The following is a 22,570-nucleotide window of genomic DNA, read 5'->3' as shown; positions in this document are numbered from 1 at the left end:
AGCATAAATGACTCCACATGCCACCTGTGGCACCCCTGCCATAGATGCACCATCACTGCTATAGGTGCATGGAAGCTGTCACTAATTTGGCTCTACCTCCCTTTCCCAATTTACCCCCTAGCCTTATTTCCTGCAGTAGATGGTCTAACGTCAGTTTTCCACAACCTTAATTGAGATATTGGAATGGAAAACAAGAGTTTTGAAACTTATTTATTTATTAGAATTTGTCGAGCAAAAACTAAAACAAGAAAAGAATAAAAATACAATGACAGGGACAATGGGCATGTTATTGCTCTTATGCACACCCCCTATACTAACCACTTAAGTATAATGTAAAGTCCACCTAAGTCAATATGTGAACTGTGAAAATTTGTAGTCAAACCAATTGAATCAGGTAAAGCATTCCAGACTTTGACAATTACAAAAATTATATTTTTTACACTCAAGTCTAGAACGATTTACATTAAGTTTAAAAGCGGTTGCTAGTGCATGTATACAAAAGGTCATTTACAGGTAAAGTATTACAATGTATAATTCTGTATGCAATACCTAGGCCTGACCGCAAGCAACTCAGTTCTAAGTTGTCCAAACAGATAATTTGGAACCTAGTAGCATTGTGTACAGCAGAGTGCATCAATTTTGTCTTGAAATACTTCTGAACCAAATTGTACTGATGTCAGTTATATGGTGGGCATTCTAAACAGCTGAACAATACTCTAAGACTGGTCTAGCATAACTTTTTAAAGATCTAATTAGCAATACAATGTTTCTAGAAACAAAACTGCAAAATTAAATTTACAACTGTTAATGCTTTTTTAACAACGCTGTTACAGTGAACTTTGGAGCATAGATAATCAGAGATAAGTATACCTAGATCCTTGACAAACATATTGCCAACAAAAGTTGGTTTGTAACAGGAAATATATGTTAACAGGGGTTAGCATATATTTCCAGAATCCTCTCTCAAATCCAAATTTGGTCAAGAAAACACAATGAATGGGATAATGTACAAACTGAAGATAATGTGTGTGGTTACATAGATTGTTCTTAAGGACATGTATTAAAGTTGAGATGTCTTCAATGAGAACACTTTGTAACCTGTCCTAAATTGTAGTTGATCAGTTCTTAAGTGTAATCTAGTATATTATCCACTATAAAAGAGATCCAGTGTGGCATCAAAGCTATTGTTGGCCTAAAAATCCAGGTTCAAATTTCTATACATAGGAAAGTTTGATCCTGAGCCAGACCTAATCACTTCAATAAGTTTTTATAGATTTTTAAGTGGTGGATAACATAGTTGAATCCACCATAAGCAATATTTGGTCAAAGTATGGAATAAAGATATAAGAGTTTATCTTTTCTCCAAATTAATTTTAGATCCAGAGATGTGGGGTTCCAATTGCCATCCACAGGCAAATAGCCAGTGTGCTTGGAGATAATCAGGTTGAGAAAAGATCTCCCACCGGCACTTTTTATTGGTCTCTTATTCTGAATTGACATTCCTTCTCCACTCCCAAGATTCAGTTCACACAACCCTGCCAAGAATCTGTAGTTTTTAGTCAAAATTCCAAACTACCTACAAGGAATTGTTGCAGACTTTCAGCAAAAAATAACTTGTTTGTCTCAGCAGAAAAGGGTAGAGAGAGAAATAGGTGTTCCAAAGACAGATGTACAAAAAGATGTCAGGGAGGAAAATGCTATGTTTTACTTGGGGTATTTTTATTGCTACCTTTGGTCATGTCCTTTGCATGCATAGAATCCCTATCAAATTATTCCTGCAGAGCGGGTAGAAAATCCATTACTGTGATACATGAAAAATGTTACTGCATTTTTTAGCTTGTTTTCTTTTCAGCAGTGATCAATCAGTTTGTGCAGGGAATAAGCAGACCTAATTGTTCGTTCTTTTGTTATAGAAAGGGAACATTTGGGTACAAAGGGTGGACTTTCCATCCTCGCTGACATCAAAACTATGCAACTTTCTTTAGGTCAAGAACCACATCACCCTTGAATGGTGTGGTTAGAATCAAAATTGCAAAAGGGACGGGCCACATAGAACTGTTTTAAAATAGATGAGAGATTTTTTAAAAAAATGAAAGCTTTTTTTAATTTTTATTTATTTATATTCCACCTCTTTTATTTTTACTAATAAAGATGGCAAACATACCCAACATATCTTCCTGATCTTATTTTCTCCACAATGGCAACCCTGTGAGGCAAGATGGACTAAGAGAGAGGGAGGGGGAGAGAGACTGACCCTGCTGGCTTTTGTGGCTAAAATAGGTCTTGAACTCACAGACTCTTGCTTTCTAGTGCCTTAACCATAGCTAGTTAAAATTAGTTACCATATTTTTTGGAGTATAAGACACTACGGACTATAAAACGCACCTACCTCTTGGGGGGAGGAAAACAAGAAAAAAAATGCCTTTGCGTCCCAGCAATTTACCTCCTTGCAGCAAACAGAAAACAGCCCTTTTCAGCTTCAGCACAGCCTGACTCGCACAAGCTGTTAATTGTCAGTTGGGTCGACCTCCCGATGATCAGCCGTTTCAGGCTGGAAGAAATGCCATAGACAATTACTTCCTCTGCATGCTCAAATGCATATATACTGAATGTTGCTGAAGCCCCATCCACCTGCCAGCTCCCACCCTTTGGCTGTTTTTTGGCCTCTATGTGTTGTGTTTTCACCCTCCGTACACTCCATTTTAGACCTGTTCCAGGCTGCAACAATTGCCACAGCACATTGCCACCGATCGCCACCTCCATACATCACATTTTCACCCTAGAACTACCTGAAAATGCAACACGCGGAGCCAAAAATGGGACATGTGAAGGACAAAAATAGGACACACAGAGGCCGAAGATGCAAAGTGCGGACACAGCAATCAGCAGTGCTGTACTATGGTGATCCCCATAGCCTGGAACAGGTCTAAAAGGGAGCATGTGGAGATTGAAAACGTGACATGCGACGGTCAAAAATGCGATGTGCGTAGGCCAAAAAGTTGACCCACTGTGGCAGTGATGGGCTCTAGCAATCCCCACAGTCTGGAACAGCTGATTGGTAGTATTCCGGGAGGCCAATCCATCATCAACGTGCTGAAGCTGGCCAGCCTGTTTGTTGCAAGGACACTAGCCAGATGAATACTGATGGATGCTGGTAGGCAGAGGCAGACTTTTTTTTCCTTGTTTTCTTCCCCCCCAAAAAGGGTACCATATTTTTGGAGTATAAGACACACCACAGTATAAGACACACCTTTGTTTTTGGGGAGGAAAACAAGGGAAACAAATCTGCAGCTACCTCACAGCAATTTGCCTCACAGCAAATAGCAAACAGTATACAGATAATATACACTGTTTGCTGTGTATTTCTGTGATGGTATGCCTGGCCCATAGAAATGGTAAAGAATTGGAGAAATGTAGATTATGGCAGTATATTAATGCCAAAAAGTTTCTTAAATGTAGTCTCACTAACTCCTCCCAATTTTTTAAATAGATCTACTCCAAACACAACTAAATCAGGGTTTAACTCAGCTGCCTTAATACTAAAACAGGACATTTCAGTCTATGCTTGTATAGATGCTGTTAAAATTTCTGGAAGTATACATTATTGTCTGCTATTTAAAAGAAGATACAAAAGCACAGGGCCTTTTCATGTATTTTAAAAAGCTTCCTCATTTTGTTAAGTTGAATAGAACGATAATAAAACAATCTTTAAAAAAATAAGTCTAATAATTTTAACTAATTATTGACTTACCTCCTTGCAACCAGTTTCAGCAATCTGATTAGCACAAGCAAATAAATTTCTACCTCTGTCTCCCTGCAATTTGCCTCCTTGCAGTTTTAGTTTCACTTTCAATTTAGCATGTGGCCTGCCAGCCTGCAGCCTCATTTGAGTGTTGGGCAGCTGATAATCAGTTGCTTCGCTTAACAGACTCTGTTGTGTTTGCTGCAAGGAGATAAATTGCTGGGAGGCAGAGACCAAAGGCTGGGGTTCGCTGGTTGGGGCCACATTTGGTGTATAAGATGCACCCACGTTTTCACCCTCTGTGGGTTGTAAAAAGATGCATATTATACTCCAAAAAATACAGTAGGTGCATCTTATAGTCCAAAGCATCTTATCCTTCTAAAAATATGGCAGTTCTTGCATTTAAAAACATGCATACATCTTTTCATAATGATCCATTTCCATTCACATAGCCAAAGTGCCTGATTTAAAATAATATGTGAAGAAAACCTCTACTACTTTTCTCATATAGTATTTATATCACCACATAGTTATAAACACAGTTTGGGACAGGGTAGAACTAGACATCTTAGAGGCTTGGTGGTGGTGAGTAGCAGATTCTAAGAGAGGATAAAGATCACATTTGACTTCCTGTTGAGGTGTATAAAGTCCTTACACTATATACACAGAATTATTCCAGCTCCTTTTTGGTCTGCTCACAGCATATCCCAACCCCCCCAAACTCCAAAAACGTTAATTTTAGACTGTCCGCAGTTGACCTAATCTGGGATTCCCAATCCAAAACACATATCTTTTCCCTTATATCACATTGCCACATTAAGTTTTGTGTTTTCAGAGAAGGCCCTCCTTTCTTCTCCCCCCTCTTCTAATTTTAAAAGGTAGAATTCAAGAGAAAGAGGAGAGTTCCAAGGATGTTTTTATAAGACGAAATTCAGGCAAACAAATGATTTACCATTTAAACTAAATATTAGGAAACCCTGCTGCCATGCTATCTTGCAATTGCCTTTTGAAGGGGAATCTTGAATCTGCAGGATCTTAAGAGCTGTGCTGCCATTAGCAGACGCACACCCTTTCCCCTAAAATATTGAAAGTGTTCATGACAACTCAGAAGGATGAGATAGGGTGGATGCTGACAAGTGCCAGCAATCTCATGTTCCCAGATAGAAAACAATGGACTCTGATCACTCGTGATTTGTGGCATTCCACTCAAAGAAATACAGCTGTGAAAGATCCAGTGATTGCCAGTAACAAATGCAAACTCAATTCCCCCAATAAGCTGAGTGAGTAGACAAAAGCTGATAATGAAACCAGGGGAAGGCTGAGACTCTGCTGGGTTCCAGTAATTGGTAGAGGATCATTTACAAAGGGTACGTGTTGCAATTGATTATCAATCACAAGAACAAAATGGTTTCTTCCTCCCTTCCTCAAATTCAATACTGAGAGTCTCTCATCTGTGCTAGATGTTCACTTGTATCTGCATACGCTGTGAGGACTGGAGTTTGATAAACAATATTTGCAAGCTGCCATTTCAGATCTATTTTTGCCTCCCTTGGCCACTGCTCTTTGTTGATGAACCTTGCTGTTATAGTAAGTAACACTAATACAGTATATAGTTCCTCCCAGCAGTCTGATTTCCCTATCTCTGCCTTAAGATAGATGGAGTTTTTCACATCCACTGCAGATGGCACTCTTTACCTCATGAGCCCTTTTTTAAAAATCTTGGCTGTAGGTTATCTACAACCAGCTTAAAATCCCAAACAAATTCTAAGATAAAGGTGGGGTTGATTGGATCTTTCTATTCCTTCCATTCTCTATGCAGGTTCAGAACAATGGCTCCTATTTTTTCATTGATGCTTCTGATGATTCCAAATCCAACTGGATGAGGTGAGCATCTAATGAGAGAAATCCAGTAGAATCCTGAAAGATTTATTTGTTTATTTTATTTATTATTTTATTTATTTATTTTGTCCAATACACAATGAGGGTTTTAGTGGGTATATATATATATATATATATATATATATATATATATATATATATATATATATATATATATACATACACATAGTAAAATACATTATGAAGGTTGTAGAGGAGATACTCATAGTAAAATATATCTGAAAGAATAGAAAAGAAGATACAGTAATAGAACATATCAATGAAAGAATAGAAGAAGAGATATAGGAATAGAAGAAAGGAATAGGAGATATAGGAGAGCAATAGGACAGGGGATGGAAGGCACTCTAGTGCACTTGTACTCGCTCCTTACTGACTTATTAGGAATCTGGATAGGTCAACCGTAGATAATCTAAGGGTTTGGGGAGTCTGCGGAGAGGGGCGGCATACAAATCTGATTAATAAATAAATGACACTATGGAGTCCGGTAATGAGTTCCACGCTTTGACAACTCGGTTACTGAAGTCATATTTTTTACAGTCAAGTTTGGCGCAGTTAATACTAAGTTTAAATTAAGATGACCACTATCTCAATTGTTATGACATCTGCAGAAATCAGGATCCATGGAACTACCGGCCCTATGAGATAGCAGCACAGGGAGAAAGCAAATGAGTGCCAAATTGTCTGAAGATATTGCCTATGATCTCACTTGTATCTTGTGAGATGTAGTACTATGAGAGGACATAGAGGGAAGAATAGGGATAAATGGGATTTTAGGTTTTTTTTTTAAAGATAGACATGCAAATGCTTAACTCTCATTTTGTTATACCATATTTTTATGGCACAATCGTGACAATAAAACCACATATTTGCCTCATTCTTGTGGCTTTAATCCAAACACTACTCCATTTGTTCCTTGGGAATTCCAAATGAGCCTAACCCCTTTTTTTTAAAAAAAAAGGAAGTTGCTTCCTTCGTCATAGGAGAGTCCTTAGATCCACCATGCCTGTAGTTCCTGGAGACATAATCTGCAATTACTGCTAGTATAAAAACCAAGAAGTTAAATATGTTTCCTCCCCCAACTCTAGTGACTCATCATCCCTCTTCTCCATGTAGATATGTGGCATGTGCCTCCACTGAGGAGGAGCAGAACCTAACTGTATTCCAATACCGAGGTTACATTTACTACCGGGTCTGCCAAATTATACCTGCTGATACAGAGCTGCTGGTCTGGATCGGAGAGGAATACGCTCGCACTCTAGGACTGCGTTTGGGTAAGTGAAAGAGGAGAGGGGAAGAGGGCTAATGGCAAGTCCCTGTGCTTCGCTCAGTCTTAGCAGCCATATGTTTTTCTAAAAGAATCTGCCACCTGGGTTAAGCCGCTGTGGCCTTGAGCATACCATATCTTCTACATCCCCGAAGCAAAGCTCAGCATTAAAACAAAGGCTACTGTTATATTTAAAATTAAATGTAGCTAATTTGATTGTTTTCCAGATTAGTACAGTGGTACCTCTATTTACGAACTTAATTCGTTCTTAAGGTTCTTAAGTAGAAAAGTTTGTAAGAAGAAACAATTTTTCGCATAGAAATCAATGTAAAGGCAAATAATGCGTGTGATTGGGGAAACCACAGGGAGGGTGGAGGCCCTGTTTCCTCCCAGGAGATTCCCAGAGAGGCCCCATGGAGGCTTCTCCCCGCCTTTTCCGGCCCTGTTTCCTCCCAGGAGATTCCTAGAGAGGCCCCACGGAGGCTTCTCCCTGCCTTTTCCGGTTACAGTTTTGGAGGCTCGGGTTTGTAAGTGGAAAATGGTTAGGCAAAAAAATCTTAAACACCCAGTTCTTATCTAGAAAAATTCATAAGTTCAGGCATTTGTAGGCACAGGCATTCGTAAGTACAGTGATACATCGTCTTACGAATCCTTCGTCACATGAACTTTTCGAGATACAAACCCAGAGTTTAAGATTTTTTTGCCTCTTCTTCCAAACTATTTTTACCTTACGATTTGCGATGCTGCGATTTCGCTGAGGCTTCCCTCGCTGGGAAACCCCACCCCCGGACTTCCAGCGAAGCGCCCGTTTTTGTGATGCTGGGATTCCCCTGCTGGGATTCCCCTGCAGCATCGCATCACAAAAACGCAGAAGTTCAGAGGTCGGGTTTCCCATGGAGGGGAGCCTCAGGGGAATCCCACCAGCGTTAAAACGGACACTTTGGCTGGCAAAAGGGGTGAATTTTGGGCTTGCACGCATTAATAGCTTTTCCATTGATTCCTATGGGAAATATTGTTTCGTCTTACGAAATTTTCACCTTACGAACCTCGTCCTGGAACCAATTAAGTTCGTAAGACAAGGTATCACTGTATAGGCATTTGTACCTGATAACTTTCCCTATTAAAAGTCGCAATTTGGGCATCATTTTTTCCCCGTCCTTGTAGGCAGCAAATTAAGATGTGTGGAGTTCACTTCCCAGGACTCCCCATACTGCCTGGCAAACTCAATTTCAGGTTGTCAATTTGAGATACTGGTTACATCGTCTCAGCTAAGACCAGTTAGTTAAAGTAGAATATTTTTTGTGTGCATCAATAGGAGCAGGATTAAAATATGGGACCTGACCAGGCCCAAACTCTCACAAAATTGTGATTTTTCAAGAATAAAAATTAAGCATATTTAGACACTCACAAAGTGAAAGAAACATACAAGGTAGCGTTTTGATTTTTTCTTAATATTAACCATAGCATCATATTATAGCCTAGTTCACCCTGAGTAAGGAACAATATAGGGTTTCATTCTTCATCCTATGACTAGAAAAAATGAGTGGTCAGGTCTTAAATTTCCAAGTGAATGCAATGTGGGCCATGGCAGTCCCAGCATGGTAAGGGGAGTAAAGGAGAACAGTCAATATTTTCCTGTTTTTATTAATACACATGTGCACACATATTCAAACAACAAAAGAAACGAAAAGTAAAACCAAATAAGGAAACTCATCTAGCTGTCTTGCCAGTTTGATCCAGTGGATAAGGTACCAGGCTAGAAATCAAAAGACTGTGAGTTTTAGTCCTTTCTTAGGCATGAAAGCCAGCTGGTTGTCTTTGGGCCTGTCACAGTTTCCCTCAATCCACAACATCAGGCTTGGGCAACAGATTTGTTGGTCAATTCAAAGATTGACACACTAACTTTGCACTAACACTAACTTTGCACTAACAAGAAAGAAAGCGTATAATGGCCCAATTGACCCCACTGGTGGTAGCTGTCAGCACTTGGGGCTATGATTCCTAAGATGGCAAATGATTCCAGCAGATCCCAGGAGCAACGTCAGAGCTCTCTCTCTGTCCAGAAGAATCCAATGCTAGTGGCAACTAAGATATTGCACGGAAACCTCAAATTCCCATAGGGGATCTGAGATTAAGAAAGACATCTATACCACCCATAAAGTTGAGAAGCGAGATTTCTGTCTGGCTTTCTATGTATCTATATCTAGCTATCACACTAGCTATATACATGTACATACATACATATATATACATACATGTGGTACCTCGTCTTACGAACTTAATTCGTTCCATGATGAGGTTCATAAGTAGAAAAGTTTGTCAGATGAAACAATATTTCCCATAGGAATCAATGTAAAAGCAAATAATGCATGCAAACCCATTAAGAAAATCCAAACTTTAAGACTTTAAAAAAAGTGGCAGGTGGACAAAGTGAAGGCTTAAAGATTGGAGAAGGACAGCGAGGAATGGAGGTCCTAATGAAGGCTAATGCCGCCCCAAATTGCTCCAAAAATCACTTCCTACGCCACCCCAAATCTCTCCCAAAATCACCCCTCCAAAAGCTTCTACGTTGCCCCAAATCACTCCAAAAATCACCTCTCCAAAACCTTCCTACGTTGCCCCAGAACACTTCAAAAATCACCCCTCCAAAAGCTTCTACATTGCCCCAAATCACTCCTAAAGTCGCCCCTCCAGCCGCTTCCTATGCCACCCCCAAATCGAAGTCCTAACGAAGGCAAATGGAGTGAAGAAAGGCAGCAAGGAGAAACGAGGCATTTTGAAAGGAGAGGTGATTTTGGAAGACTTTGGAAGCGATTTGGGATGGCATAGGAAGCTTTTGGGGCAGCAATTTTGAAGGCAATTTGGAGTGGCATAGGGTGCATCTGGAGGGGTGATTTTGGGAGCAATTTGGAGCGGTGTAAGAAGCTTTTGGAGGGTGATTTTGGGAGCAATTTGGAGCGGTGTAGGAAGCTTTTGGGGGAGCAATTTTGGAGGCGATTTGGGGCAGTGTAGGAAGCTTTTGGGGGAGTGATTTTGGGAGCAATTTGGAGCGGCGTAAGAAGCTTTTGGAGGGGTGATTTTAGCAGCGAGATGGGGCAAAGGAAGCTGTAGGTTAGGGGGGATTTTGGCAGCAGGATGAGGCGGCTGCGGGGAGCAGAGAAAGTGGAGGGCTAGAGGGGAAAGTGGCAGGGAAATGGGACAGCTCCACCGTTCCCCCCCTCAGGACTGCAGGTGCAAGCAAAAGGAGGCAGGGGTGGCAAGCAAATGGGAAATCCCGGCGGTGATAGTCACAAGGCAGGGGAATCCCTTCGGCAGTAAGAGAGTGCACATGCAGTAAGACAGCCCATGCACCCGGGCTCAGGTTCGTAATGTGAAAATGGTTCTTAAGAAGAGGCAAACAAATCTTAAACAGTGGGTTTGTATCTCGAAAAGTTCGTATGAAGAGGCGTTTGTAAGACGACGTATCACTGTATTTGTTTTCATAGATTTTCACAGGTATAAACCCAAATATGCCAAGACCTACATACATAGATCCACTACTGCTACATGTCAAGTATTGGCATATTTATTTGTTTGTTTGTTTGTTTGTTTGTTTATTTACTTACTTACTTACTTACTTACTTACTTACTTACTTACTTACTTACTTACTTACTTACTTACTTACTTACTTACTTATTTATTATTTATTATTTATTTTTTATTCATTCATTCATTCATTCATTCAATTTTTATGCCGCCCTTCTCCTTAGACTCAGGGCGGCTTACAACATGTTAGCAATAGCACTTTTTAACAGAGCCAGCATATTGCACCCACAATCTGGGTCCTCATTTTACCCACCTCGGAAGGATGGAAGGATGAGTCAACCTTGAGCTGGTGATGAGATTTGAACCGCTGACCTACAGATCTACAGTCAGCTTTAGTGGCCTGCAGTACAGCACTCTACCTGCTCCGCCACCCCAGCTCCTTTGTCAATTTACCACTATTAAATTAATGATACCTCCTATTAGAGATTGGTAATCATCAGAGCTATTTGGTCTTAGGATTTCTTTTGTGCCCTTGGACTGTGTAAAGCCTCCCAGGGATCAGAGGCCCTAGGCTACTTGTTTTCATCCATTTATGATTTTCCTAGGAAAATAATATTGCAGTGGATTTCTGTTGCTTTCTGCAGTGAATTGTCTTGGCAATAGAAAAAAGAAGCACCATGAACTTCTCAACGATGTAATATTTTTTTCTCTATTTCTCTATTAATAATTGTGTTCAAATATATCCAATGTCCCCACAGTTCAGCTGAGAGTATTAATATAAAAGTGGACAAACTCTTCTTAACTTGCAAGGCTGAGGCTTCTGAAAAAGATTTTGTTCCTTCCTTGCTGCTTATTATGGAAGAGAGAGAAAAATAAGTTGTTAAGAAATAATGACCTTGTTCACATGACATGAATGATCCAATTATTTATTCTCCAAGTTAAGTGATTCACCTTTGTGTTATCCGTACTCACAATCCTTAATTATTCAAATAGTGATTTAACAGCCTCTTTTTAGTCTTCTCAGATGCCAAAAAGGAGCTAAGCGAATTGTCGTTTTTCTCTCCCTGTAATTTTTTTTTCCCTCTTTGAGGATAAAACAGTATAGCTGGATTGGACCAGGGCAGTAAAAGTTATATTCTCAACCATTTCTGTCCCTTTTTTATGTGCAGTATCCTGGTTATTATGGCCATTATATTTATGCCATTATATATAAAGGATCTCTCTAGGCTTTTACGTGGAAGTATATTTCAGATGTTAGGAGAGTTACTTCTGTAGTAAATAGTTCTATTATTATTATTATTATTATTATTATTATTATTATTATTTATTGGATTTGTATGCCGCTAACAACAATGATAAAAACAGCATGTAACAATCCAATACTAAAACAACTAAAAACCCTTATTATAAAACCAAACATACCATGCATAAATTGTAATGGACTAGGGGAAAGGAATATCTCAACTCCCTCATGCCTGGCGGTATAAGTGAGTCTTGAGTAGTTTACGAAAGACAGGGAGGGTGGGGGCAGTTCTAATCTCCGGGGGGGAGTTGATTCCAGAGGGCCGGGGCCGCCACAGAGAATGCTCTTCCCTTGGGGTCCGCCAAACGACATTGTTTAGTTGCCGGGACCCGGAGAAGGCCAACTCTGTGGGACCTTATCAATCGCTGGGATTCGTGCGGTAGCAGGCGGTTCCGGAGGTAATCTGGTCCAAATAACACACATGAAGTTTGGGTTAGCTCCAAACAATGCCAACTCTGTATCAATTAATACCGTTTTTAAAAAAAAAAAAAAAAAGGTTTGCACCCTGTTATCCAAACAGAGCTATTGAGTCTCACCATGTGACCTCGAAAATATATCTTGAAAAAATGCAACCCTCCCTTAGAAGAAGTTTGCATCCTCCTGGTTTAACAAGCTTACTAGGAGACCTACTTATCCGTGGTTTGTTTCTCAATCTTAGTACCATTAATATACATGGACTTCAACTTCCAGAGTTTTCCCATCCCCTTGCTGAGTTTAAGAAACACTGTTTTACTCAATTAAATTGTCTGAATTTCAGGATAGGTAGATTGATTTTGGCTAATGGCACCACCAAACAAAAATGTAACCAATTTTAAAACAAAATACAGGCTAATGGAAGCTTTGCTGCTTTACTTCTTTCCTTTTCAGCCTTTTTGGCATCAGGGACTGGTTTCGTGGAAGCCAGTTTTTTCACAAACGGGGATGGAGGCAATGGTTTTGGTATCACTTGCTTGCCTGCTGCTCACCTCCATTTGGCCAGTACTGGTCCGTGGCCTGGCAGTTTAGGATTCCTGCTATAAAGCAAGATGAAGATTTTTTTTTTTCTTTTGGGGTTCACATTCTACTAGGCTAAGTATCTGGAGACCTCACCTACAAAAGGATATTGATAAAATTGAACAGGTCCAAAGACAGGCTACAAGAATGGTGGAGGGTCTTAAGCATAAAACGTATCAGGAAAGACTTAATGAACTCAATCTGTATAGTCTGGAGGACAGAAGGAAAAGGGGGGACATGACTGAAACATTTAAATATGTTAAAGGGTTAAATAAGTTTCAAGAGGGAAGTGTTTTTAATAGGAAAGTGAACACAAAAACAAGGGGACACAATCTGAGGTTAGTTGGGAGAAAGATCAGAAGCAACATGAGTAAATATTATTTTACTGAAAGAGTAGTAGATCCTTGGAACAAACTTCCGGCAGACGTGGTTGGTAAATCCACGGTAACTGAATTTAAACATGCCTGGGATAAACATATATCCATCCTAAAATAAAATACAGGAAATAGTATAAGGGCAGACTAGATGGACCATAAGGTCTTTTTCTGCCGTTAATCTTCTATGTTTCTATGTTTCTATCTGCTGTGTTTATAGGCAGTGAACATTACACAGTATCACATAGTGTTGCTAGACACCCCCCAAAAACACCTCCTTTTTCAGTTTTTTAAAGTTGATATTACAGAATCCCATAAGAAAGCAGAGCTCTTTGCATGATTTGGCTGTCATGAGTTTTCAGTCATTTTTACATTTGTATTTATTTTGCATTAATTTGGGAAGTCAGTCTGGGCTTTCTAATGGTGTTGTAGGCATAGGGTACTTGTAGTCACCAGCTCATGTCAGTGACAATTCCCATTGGTAATTAATCTAGTTATGGCTAAGGTCAGAACCAATCACTGGTGGGTTCATCCATCCTCCTCCCCACCCCCTCTCTGTCTTTTCCCCTCTCCTCACAACTTGATTAACGGCCACCCCAAAACCAAGAAGAACATGTCATTCTTTCAGTGGAGTTCTTTATTATTTCATACCTGCAGACAAAATCTTGCCAGATTGAGCTCTCTACATATATCATATACTACAGGGGTATACTACAGGCGGGGCCCAGGGGAAGAGCCTTCTCTGTGGCTGCCCCGACCCTCTGGAACCAACTCCCCCCAGAGATTAGAATTGCTCCCACCCTCCTTGCCTTCCGTAAGCTTCTTAAAACCCACCTCTGCCGCCAGGCATGGGGCAATTGAGATACTCTTTCCCCCTAGGCCTTTACAATTTTATGCATGGTATGTCTGTATGTATGTTTGGTTTTACAATAGGGGTTTTTAACTGTTTGTATTGGATTGTCATATGCTGTTTACTACTGTTGTTAGCCGCCCCGAGTCTATGGAGAGGGGCGGCATACAAATCCCATCCAATCAAATTCAAGGCCCATAGGCCTGATTTGGCCCACGGAGGCTTTGATCTGGTCCGTGGGGCTGCCCTGGAAACAGCGAAGGACTGGCCTACGGTGCCTCTACCAGCGAAACATGCCCCTCTCCTCCCAAGCTGCGTTTTCACTGGCAAAGGCATCAGGAAGCCATTGCAGATGAAAACGGGGTCCGGAGGGGGGGTGCACAGCCCTGCTGAACTCCGTTTTCAGTGGCAGAAGACAACAGGAGGCAATCGCAGCGGAAAATGTAACTTGGAAGCCTGTTTTTGCTGACAGAGTGCTTGGGCCATCACAGGCACCTCCAACATGAGTGATGTCAAGCTGGCCACACCCACCCTGGCCACGCCACCCTGGCTACACCCACCCTGGCCACACCCACCACGGCCACACCCACCCCGGCCCCCGAGAACAAGCTACGGTCAATGAAATTGAGTTCGATTCATCTAATATACTCTGTGAACTACTTGGGGGCGGGGTGTTGCCTTCACCTTCTTTTTCTCACACAAATTCTTCAGACTGAGTTGCCTCTTATTCTTTTTTTAAAAAAAACATTTATTATAATGCCCTTTTAACAAAGGGCATAGCAGCATGTTAGCAATAGCACTTTTTAACAAAGCCAGCATATTGCCCCCACAATCCGGGTCCTCATTTTACCCACCTTGAAAGGATGGAAGGCTGAATCAACCTTGAGCCTGTGACAAGATTTGAACCACTGACCTGCAGATTTATCAGTCAGCTTTAGTGGCCTGCAGTACTGCACTCTACCCACTGCGCCACCTTGGCTCCTTCCTCTGTAATGCACTCCCTCCTCCAATGTTTCCTCTAATTTTTTTTTTCAGTGTGGGAGGAAAAGTATAGTGTCTGAGCGACACTTTTTCATGCCTGAGCACAGATGTCACCCAAGACAACTTGTTGCATAATTATTTGGGACTCGGTGCTGGGGCAGAATTAGGTCCCTTTCCCACTATGCTATTCTGTTATTTTATATTTCAATTAATATCATTATCCTCTTATAAATCCAGATAGGCTGTCATGCCTATTCCTCCTTCTTATACATTCTTCTTAAAAGAAACAAAAAACCCTTATACAACTTTTTCCTAATTAATAGGCAGGGAAAACTTGTTTTTTATTAAAAGAAATTAATAATAAAACAAAACCAAAATCTATTACTATTAAAACTAAAACAACAAGCAAAACCAAAAACACAACTATTAATAAATCCATGCTTTAAAATCTTCATTTTTAAAATATTTATGAATAGAATAGAATAGAATTTTTATTGGCCAAGTGTGATTGGACACACAAGGAATTTGTCTTGGTGCATAGGCTCTCAGCATAAATAAAATAAAATATACATTTGTCAAGAATCATGTGGTACAACACTTAACGATTTAAATATTTATCATAGTATTATAGTATCATAGTATTATAGTAATCTAATAATATTATGAAAATCTATCTGAACACCAATGCATCAATTAATATATTTCCATGTTTACTTTTCTATCATTTCATTCAATATTTCCAAGCTCAATTAATTTTCAGGCACTTAGCATTTACTGTTATTAACTTTCATCAATCGTCTACATTTCCAAGTATATTTTAAATTCATAATGCAAAGTCATAAAATCATACAGTACATATCATAAATCCCTTACTTATCATATGTATCTTCAATTAATTTTACCTATGTAATTCGATATAGTTCTAAAATTCTAATCCAATTTTATGAAATAATACATCCTAATATTAAACAACACATAAAATATCTTTTGCCATCATTCCATAGTCGATCCATATTTAATAATCAATCATCCCTCCTCAAATTTCTACCACTGTCTCATTTCTGGGTACCTCTCCTGTCTCTCCCCCTTTTCTCTCTCATTTGTTTCTCATTTCTCCCTCTTTCTCCCTTTTTTTCTCATTCCTTCTCCTTCTCACTTCTCTCTTTTTCCATCCCTGTCTCCTCCCCACCTTGTGTGTGTATGAACTCTCTTAAACCATTTCCAAAACCAGGTGAGGGCTGGGTTTTTTTCTCTCTTATTATTTGGGTGCTTTTTACCATATGCTTTAAATCAAGAGTCACTTCCCTCTCTCTTTTGTTTCTCTCTCTTTCTTCTCATTCTCTGCCTCAATCATTTTTTCATTTCTCTTTTTTCTCCCCTTTTTGCTCTTATTTCTCTCTCTCTCTCTCTCTCTTCCTTTCTCTCCTTTTCTCTCTCTTGCTTTCTTTCTCTCTCTCTCTTGCTATCTCTCTTTCTCACCCCTCTTGCTCTTTCTCACTCTCTCTTTTTCTCACTCTTTCTCTCTCCCTCTTTCTTTCTCTCTCACTCTCTGTTGCTCTCTCTCTTGCTTTCTCTTGCTTTCTCTCTCTTTCTCTTGTTCTCTCTCTCTCTTCCTTCTCTCTCTCTCTCTCCATTGGTGGCGGGCACCTGCGCTGCCTCTCTGCTTCCAAGGAGGCGCCGACCCAGAGGCAAAAGCAGAGCACACTCAATCGCTCCATTGGCAGCACCGGGGCGAACGCCAGGCCAGGATGAAGCCATCTCTCTTCGCCGGGCAAAGCAAGGAGGAAAATTCAGCCTTTGAAAATTGTTGTGGGAGGAGGTTGGCCACTAGAAATTGGGAAACAGGCTGTTTCCAGCCTCCAGGGGGCAGGAGAAGCTGTTTTTTGCCCTCCCCAGGCAATTATGGGTGTGGGCACTCACACAGGCACAACAGTCCATGCCCATGCTCTTTCAGCACCCGAGGGAAAAAAGGTTCGCCAACACTGGTATATGCCTATCAGAATGTGCTACTTTTTAACGCTAAGGAAAAGAAACCTCCCTTCAAATAAAAGGAACAGGAGTCTTGTCCCCGTGATCTAATTTCTCCCATTTCCCCCCACAGGTGAGCATTTCAAATATGAATTCGGCGAGAAAGAATTACTGATGAAACTCTTCCAACAGCTGCACGTCAAGACTCAGTCGCCACCTCCAGCTCCCCACACTCCTTCTTCTCGAGCCGAGCATCTGTGCGGAGATGCCGCTGCCTCGTCTTTCCTATCTCTCCACAAGCCAGGCCTTCCTGTAGGAGGGAGCACACTCCCCCTGCTGGGAGGGACACAGAATCTGGTGGGTTTGGGTCGGGCTCAAAGCCGCTACTGGACTTTCTTTGGCTTCCAGGGGGATGTCTGTGGGCGCATCCTCGACAAGAGCAAGATCATCTGCAAGCTTTGTGGAGTCCGGCTGAGCTACAGCGGGAACACCACCAACTTACGCCAACATCTCGTCTACAAGCATCGGTGTGAGTACAACCAGCTCGTTGGGACGCAGGTTGCCACGCTCGCCAAAGGAATGGCTGGTCCAGGCGAGTTTGGGACTCCTCGGCTTCCAGCCCCTGGCCGGACGACACGAGCAGTGGCTGACTTTATCGTGTTGGACCTGATGCCGGTGGAGGTGGTAGAAGGTGAAGGGTTTGGGCAGATGCTAGCAGTTCTGGACCCCAACTACAAGCCGCCTGAAGCTGCTGCCCTTGCCCACACCGTGCTGAAGCACATGTATACCCAGGTGAAAGGGAAAATCTGGGAACTGGTCCGGGCTCTGCCTCAGTGTTCCATTAGTCTGGATGTATGGCACCACAGCAGCACTCTGACCTACCTCACACTCACCGTGCATTATGTGGACGACTGCTTTGAACCCCGGGCCAGGGTCCTCTCGAGCCGCCCTATTCCCGAGAACCCCAGCACCGAAAGCCTGGTGGAGGCTCTGACTGAGGCCACCAAAGAGTGGGGGGTACACGAGAGCACTTTGTACACTGTGGGAGGCCTTGGCTCCGCCACCCAGCAAGCAGCGGCAGCGCTGGGGTGGACGGCCCTGCCTTGCGTTGGGCAGGCCTTGCGGGCAGCGATGGAAGCAGTGGTAGGCCAGCCAGTGGCCCACAGTGCCCTGGAGCGCCTCCGTCGCTTGGCTTCTTGGGCCCTGACCGGTCGTAATGAAAAGCTATGGTTCCAGGAGCCCCTCTTGCAAGCCCACCTCAGTCGCTTCCTGAGAGATGGGAGCAGGTGGCACAGCGTCTACAGCATTCTACAGGATCTGCTAGAGTATAGCAAGTCTCTGTCTGGGCTCGGCCCTGACGGGGAGGCCGTCCTGCACCCACAGGACTGGGCTGCCCTTCAGGACGTAGCCCAAGTTCTCAAGCCCATGGCAATCGCTACCTCGACCTTTACCAAAGATCCCTTTTCCAGTCTCGCCCTAGTCAAGCCCGTGTTAACTAGCCTCCTCTACAAGCACTTAGTAGCCAGTGAGTGGGACTCTGCTTTGGCCCTTGAAGCCAAAGCAGCAGCTCGGAAAGAACTGAACCACCATTTCTCCAGCCCCAAAGTTAACCAGGCCCTCAACCTGGCCTGCGCTTTGGACCCCCGCTTTCACGGCCTGGACTTCTTGAGCCATTCTGACCGGGTGGAGACGTTGCACTTGCTCAAGTCCGAAGTGTCCCACTTGGCTGAGGCCCCTGCCTTCTTAGCCTCCAGCCTGCCCGACGTAGCTTCCTCACCGCCCCCTTCCAAGCTGCCAAAGCAAGAGGCGGGCATTGAGTTCCTGCTGGGAGATCTTTGCAGCCTGCGAGGTGGCCCAGGCATCGGCTCTGCCCATCAGCAAGCCGAGCAGGAGACAGCCAGCTTCCAGACCAGCAAAGCATCTGCCCTGGCTCAGGAACCCCTGCAGTGGTGGAAGATCCACCACACCCAGTATCCGTTACTAGCCCAGGCAGCCCGCAAGATCCTAGGAGTGCCTGCCACCTCAGTGCCTGCTAGCTGGCTCTTCAGCAGCACTGGCGATGCCATCCACAGTAAGCGCCAAGCCCTGACACCAGAGCACGTCGATATGCTTGTATTCCTCCATGGCAACCGTGCGATGCTCTATTAGAGTACACAAAGAAAGCAGGCTTGGGCGAGCCTCTGTCTGCAGGATCCTAGAGCATTCCACCACAAGAGACAGAAATGGGGGGAAAGTCCCTGCGTCCTGTATCCAGAGGTGGGCTGCTAACGTGTGCTCACCCCCGTGAATCCGAGTACTAGCGGAGTCCAGCGCAATTCTGCTACTGCAGCTGTGCAGGTAGCAGAATCACACGCGGAGACGCAAATGCACCCGTGTTTCATGCGCAGAAGCAAAAAAAACGCACCAAAACACAGGCGCACCTGCGTTTCTGTTCGATTCTGCTACCTGCACAGCTGCAGTAGCAGAATTGCGCTGGATTCCGCTAGCACTCAGAGCCACGGGGGGCGAGCACACGTCGCCGTTCCACCTTAGCAGCCCACCTTTGCCTGTATCTGCTTAGCTGGCCAAAAGGTCCAGAGGACGACTACGGTTTGTGTGTTTTGGAGAAAAGGGGAATAAGAACAAACCATTTGGGTGTTTTTGTAGGGGAGGGGGAGGGAAAGTCCATGAGCCAAACTAGGGCAGGCCTCCTCGAATTGCATCATGCAGGAATCGAAATGCAATTTCCCCTCTACTCCCACCAGCTGATTGGGAGCTATGAAAATATTAGTTCAATGAAGTTGGAGAGCAGTGGCTAAGAAGGCTGATCTGGAATAAAAGAAACAGCTGTGGCTTTCAGTAGGCTTTGTTTGAAGGGGGGGGGGGAGGGAGGGAGGCCGAATTAGATCATGTTGAATCTTCCAGAGAAGTAGGAGGGCTGATGTGCTGGAATATTCCATAAATGTGAGGGAAATGGATGTTTTTGAGAGTGTGTAGCTGTGTATTCTACACTGTGGACTTAGCCTGTCACAGAAGAGATACCACAGAGGGCGGGGACAAGCCATGTATGGGTCATAAGGAGAGATCGTTTGAGGACAGAAATTATGTATTAAGAGTAATTGGGGACATAAAAAGAGAAATAGGAGTGGACTAGTCCATGCCTACCATAGAGAGACAGATTTGTAACAGGGGAAAAGATTGGGGGGGGGGAGGCATAAACTGGTGTAGGGAGCTGAAAATAATAACAGCAGTAGTTCAGGGAAATAGAAGGAAAGCATGGATTATTTCTAGAAGTTTGGATTGTGTAATTCAGACACAGACCGAGCAGGCATGGGGGTCGGTGTCAAGGTGTTTTTGCTTTGCAAAACCAAGCCTTTTCTCTTATTAATTTATGGAATGATGATGGACAGCATAATTGATGGTACTGAGATATATTGCTTGCACTATGAATTCTATTAATATATGTAGCATTACTTTTTCTCCTCCCCCATCCCCCAAAATCAAGATAACAGAGCCAAAAGAAGAAAGGAATGCCGGGAAAATACTATGATTCCACTGGCCTTCGTTCCATTTGGGGGGAACATTTGACTTTTAAACCAAAGGAAGTATTAACCATTTCTCTATTTTATTTATTGATAACCCGCCTTTATTATTTTTATTAAATAATGCAAGGTGGCAAATACATCTAACTTTGTTTTCCAACAATCTGTGAGATAAATTGGGCTGAGAGAGTGATTGTCCCATTGTCCCAGTATCACACTGCTGGCTTTTATGGCTAAAACAGGACTAAAATCAGAGATGATATTCAGCCGGTTTAGACCAACACAGGCGAACTGGTAGTGGCCATTTTGACCAGTTCAGAGAAACATTGAAACATAGAAGATTGATGGCAAAAAAAGACCTCATGATCCATCTAGTCTGCCCTTATACTATTTCCTGTATTTTATCTTAGGGTGGATACATGTTTATCCCAGGTATGTTTAAATTCAGTTACTGTAGATTTAGCAACCACGTCTGCTGGAAGTTTGTTCCAAGCATCTACTATTTCAGTAAAATAATATTTTCTCACATTACTTCTAATCTTTTTCACAACTAACCTCAGATTGTGCCCCCTTGTTCTTGTGTTCACTTTCCTATTAAAAACACTTCTCTGCTGAACCTTATTTAACCCAGCAAATGCCACCTTTGATTGGTCTTGCCCAGAGAAGGCCTGCCATCTTTAGCGCTAGTGGTGCGTCCTCTGAGGCCACGCTCGGCGGCGTAAGATTTGGCTGCTGCACATGTGCAGCAAGCGAAATCTTGTGTGACGACACGAGATTTCGGTGGTTTTGGGTGATATTTTTGCTTCCGCTCATGTGCAAAAGCAAAAAAAATTGGCGAAAATCACCGAAATCTCGCTCACACAAGCGTCTTCACATAAGATTTCGCTTGCTGTGCACGCGCAGCAGCCAAATCTCATGTGGGGACACATGTGCATGCACTGGAGGCGTTCAGCCGTCCACACCTCTCCAAAATCACTGCCGGAATGTAGCCGGTTACCGTTCCGGTAGCAGACCTTCACTGGTCCTGCCACTGTTGTTCCCTGTCCTATTTCCCCTTTTTATTTTTTTTTACCTCAGCTGATTCGCGTGGCAGAGTGGATTGTCGCGACTCAGCTGAGCTAAACAATAGCTCAGGCCACAGCACTGACACTGAGAACGGTATTTTGGTGCTGCTAGGCAAACCAGTAGCTAAATTATGTGAATCCCACCTCTGGCTAGAGTCTCCCACTTTCTAGCTTGGTGCCTTAACCACTAGAGCAGTGATGGCAAACCTTTTTTTCCTCAGGTGCCAAAAGAGCTTGGGCGTGCACTATCTTGCATCCGCGAGTGCCCATATCCATAATTCAATGCCTGGGGAGGGCGAAAACAGCTTCCCTCACTCCCCGGAGACACTCTGGATTCTGGGAACAGCCTGTTTCCCAACTTCTGGTGGGCCCAGTAGGCTCATGTTTCAGCCCCCCAGGATCCAAAGGCTTCTGTGGGTAAAAACGTCCTCCCCCATCCCTCTGGAGGCTCTCGGAAGCCAAAAATGCCCTCCCAAAGCCTCTGAGCCCAAAATCAGCTGGCCGGCATCCAAATGCACGTTGGAGCTGAGTTAGGGCAACAGCTCGCGTGCCCGCAGATGTGAATCCGCGTGTCATCTGTGGCACTTGTGCCATAAGTTTACCATCACTGCACTAGACCTTTCATTGCCTCTTGATGATGCCTTTCCCCATTTAATGCCTTCCTTATTCTTCCTATGTCATACCCCCTCCCGTTTGCACACATTAAAAAGCTCACGTTATTACATGAAAGAGGAACATCCTGAGACAGGTTTATACAGGCAGGAATCCTTCCTCCTCTCCACTTTAAAACAAGTTTAATATGTTTTATTTTGGGGTGGTGGTGATTAATAATTCAAGGAGCAACAAGAAAATAAAAGACATTTTATTTTTAAAAAGATGGGTGTTTCTTGTACTAAGGTGGGGAGGGGGAAGCTGAAGAAACTTTTCTCCAGATTGTAATAGGAATGATGATTCTTTAAGGGGCCAACACCCAAGGAGGCAGCAGAGCTAAAAACTATAGAAAACACCCCCTCTGGCCTTGTTTAATGTGAATAAGACGTTACCCTCTGGTTTTATAATCCAGCTCTGTTGGCTTTAGTTGCTGG

The 22,570-nt window shown here is 42.8% G+C and overlaps 1 protein-coding gene across 1 annotated transcript in view; it reads left to right on the top strand.

The window, feature by feature from the left end:
* LOC139153297 (E3 SUMO-protein ligase ZBED1-like) overlaps positions 1 to 22,360 on the top strand; it is a 29,411-nt gene extending 7,051 nt beyond the window's left edge. The window contains 3 exon segments of the mRNA XM_070727041.1: positions 5,562 to 5,626; positions 6,755 to 6,912; positions 17,034 to 22,360. Coding sequence (XP_070583142.1) covers positions 5,562 to 5,626; positions 6,755 to 6,912; positions 17,034 to 19,048 — 2,238 coding nt within the window. The 3' untranslated portion in view covers positions 19,049 to 22,360.
* The last annotated feature ends 210 nt before the right edge of the window (positions 22,361 to 22,570 follow it).

Source organism: Erythrolamprus reginae, chromosome Z (assembly GCF_031021105.1).
Source record: "Erythrolamprus reginae isolate rEryReg1 chromosome Z, rEryReg1.hap1, whole genome shotgun sequence".
In the NCBI taxonomy this organism is placed as follows: domain Eukaryota; kingdom Metazoa; phylum Chordata; class Lepidosauria; order Squamata; family Dipsadidae; genus Erythrolamprus; species Erythrolamprus reginae.
The sequence above is the reverse complement of the archived record's forward strand: the minus strand, read 5'-3'. Positions and strand labels throughout refer to the sequence as shown.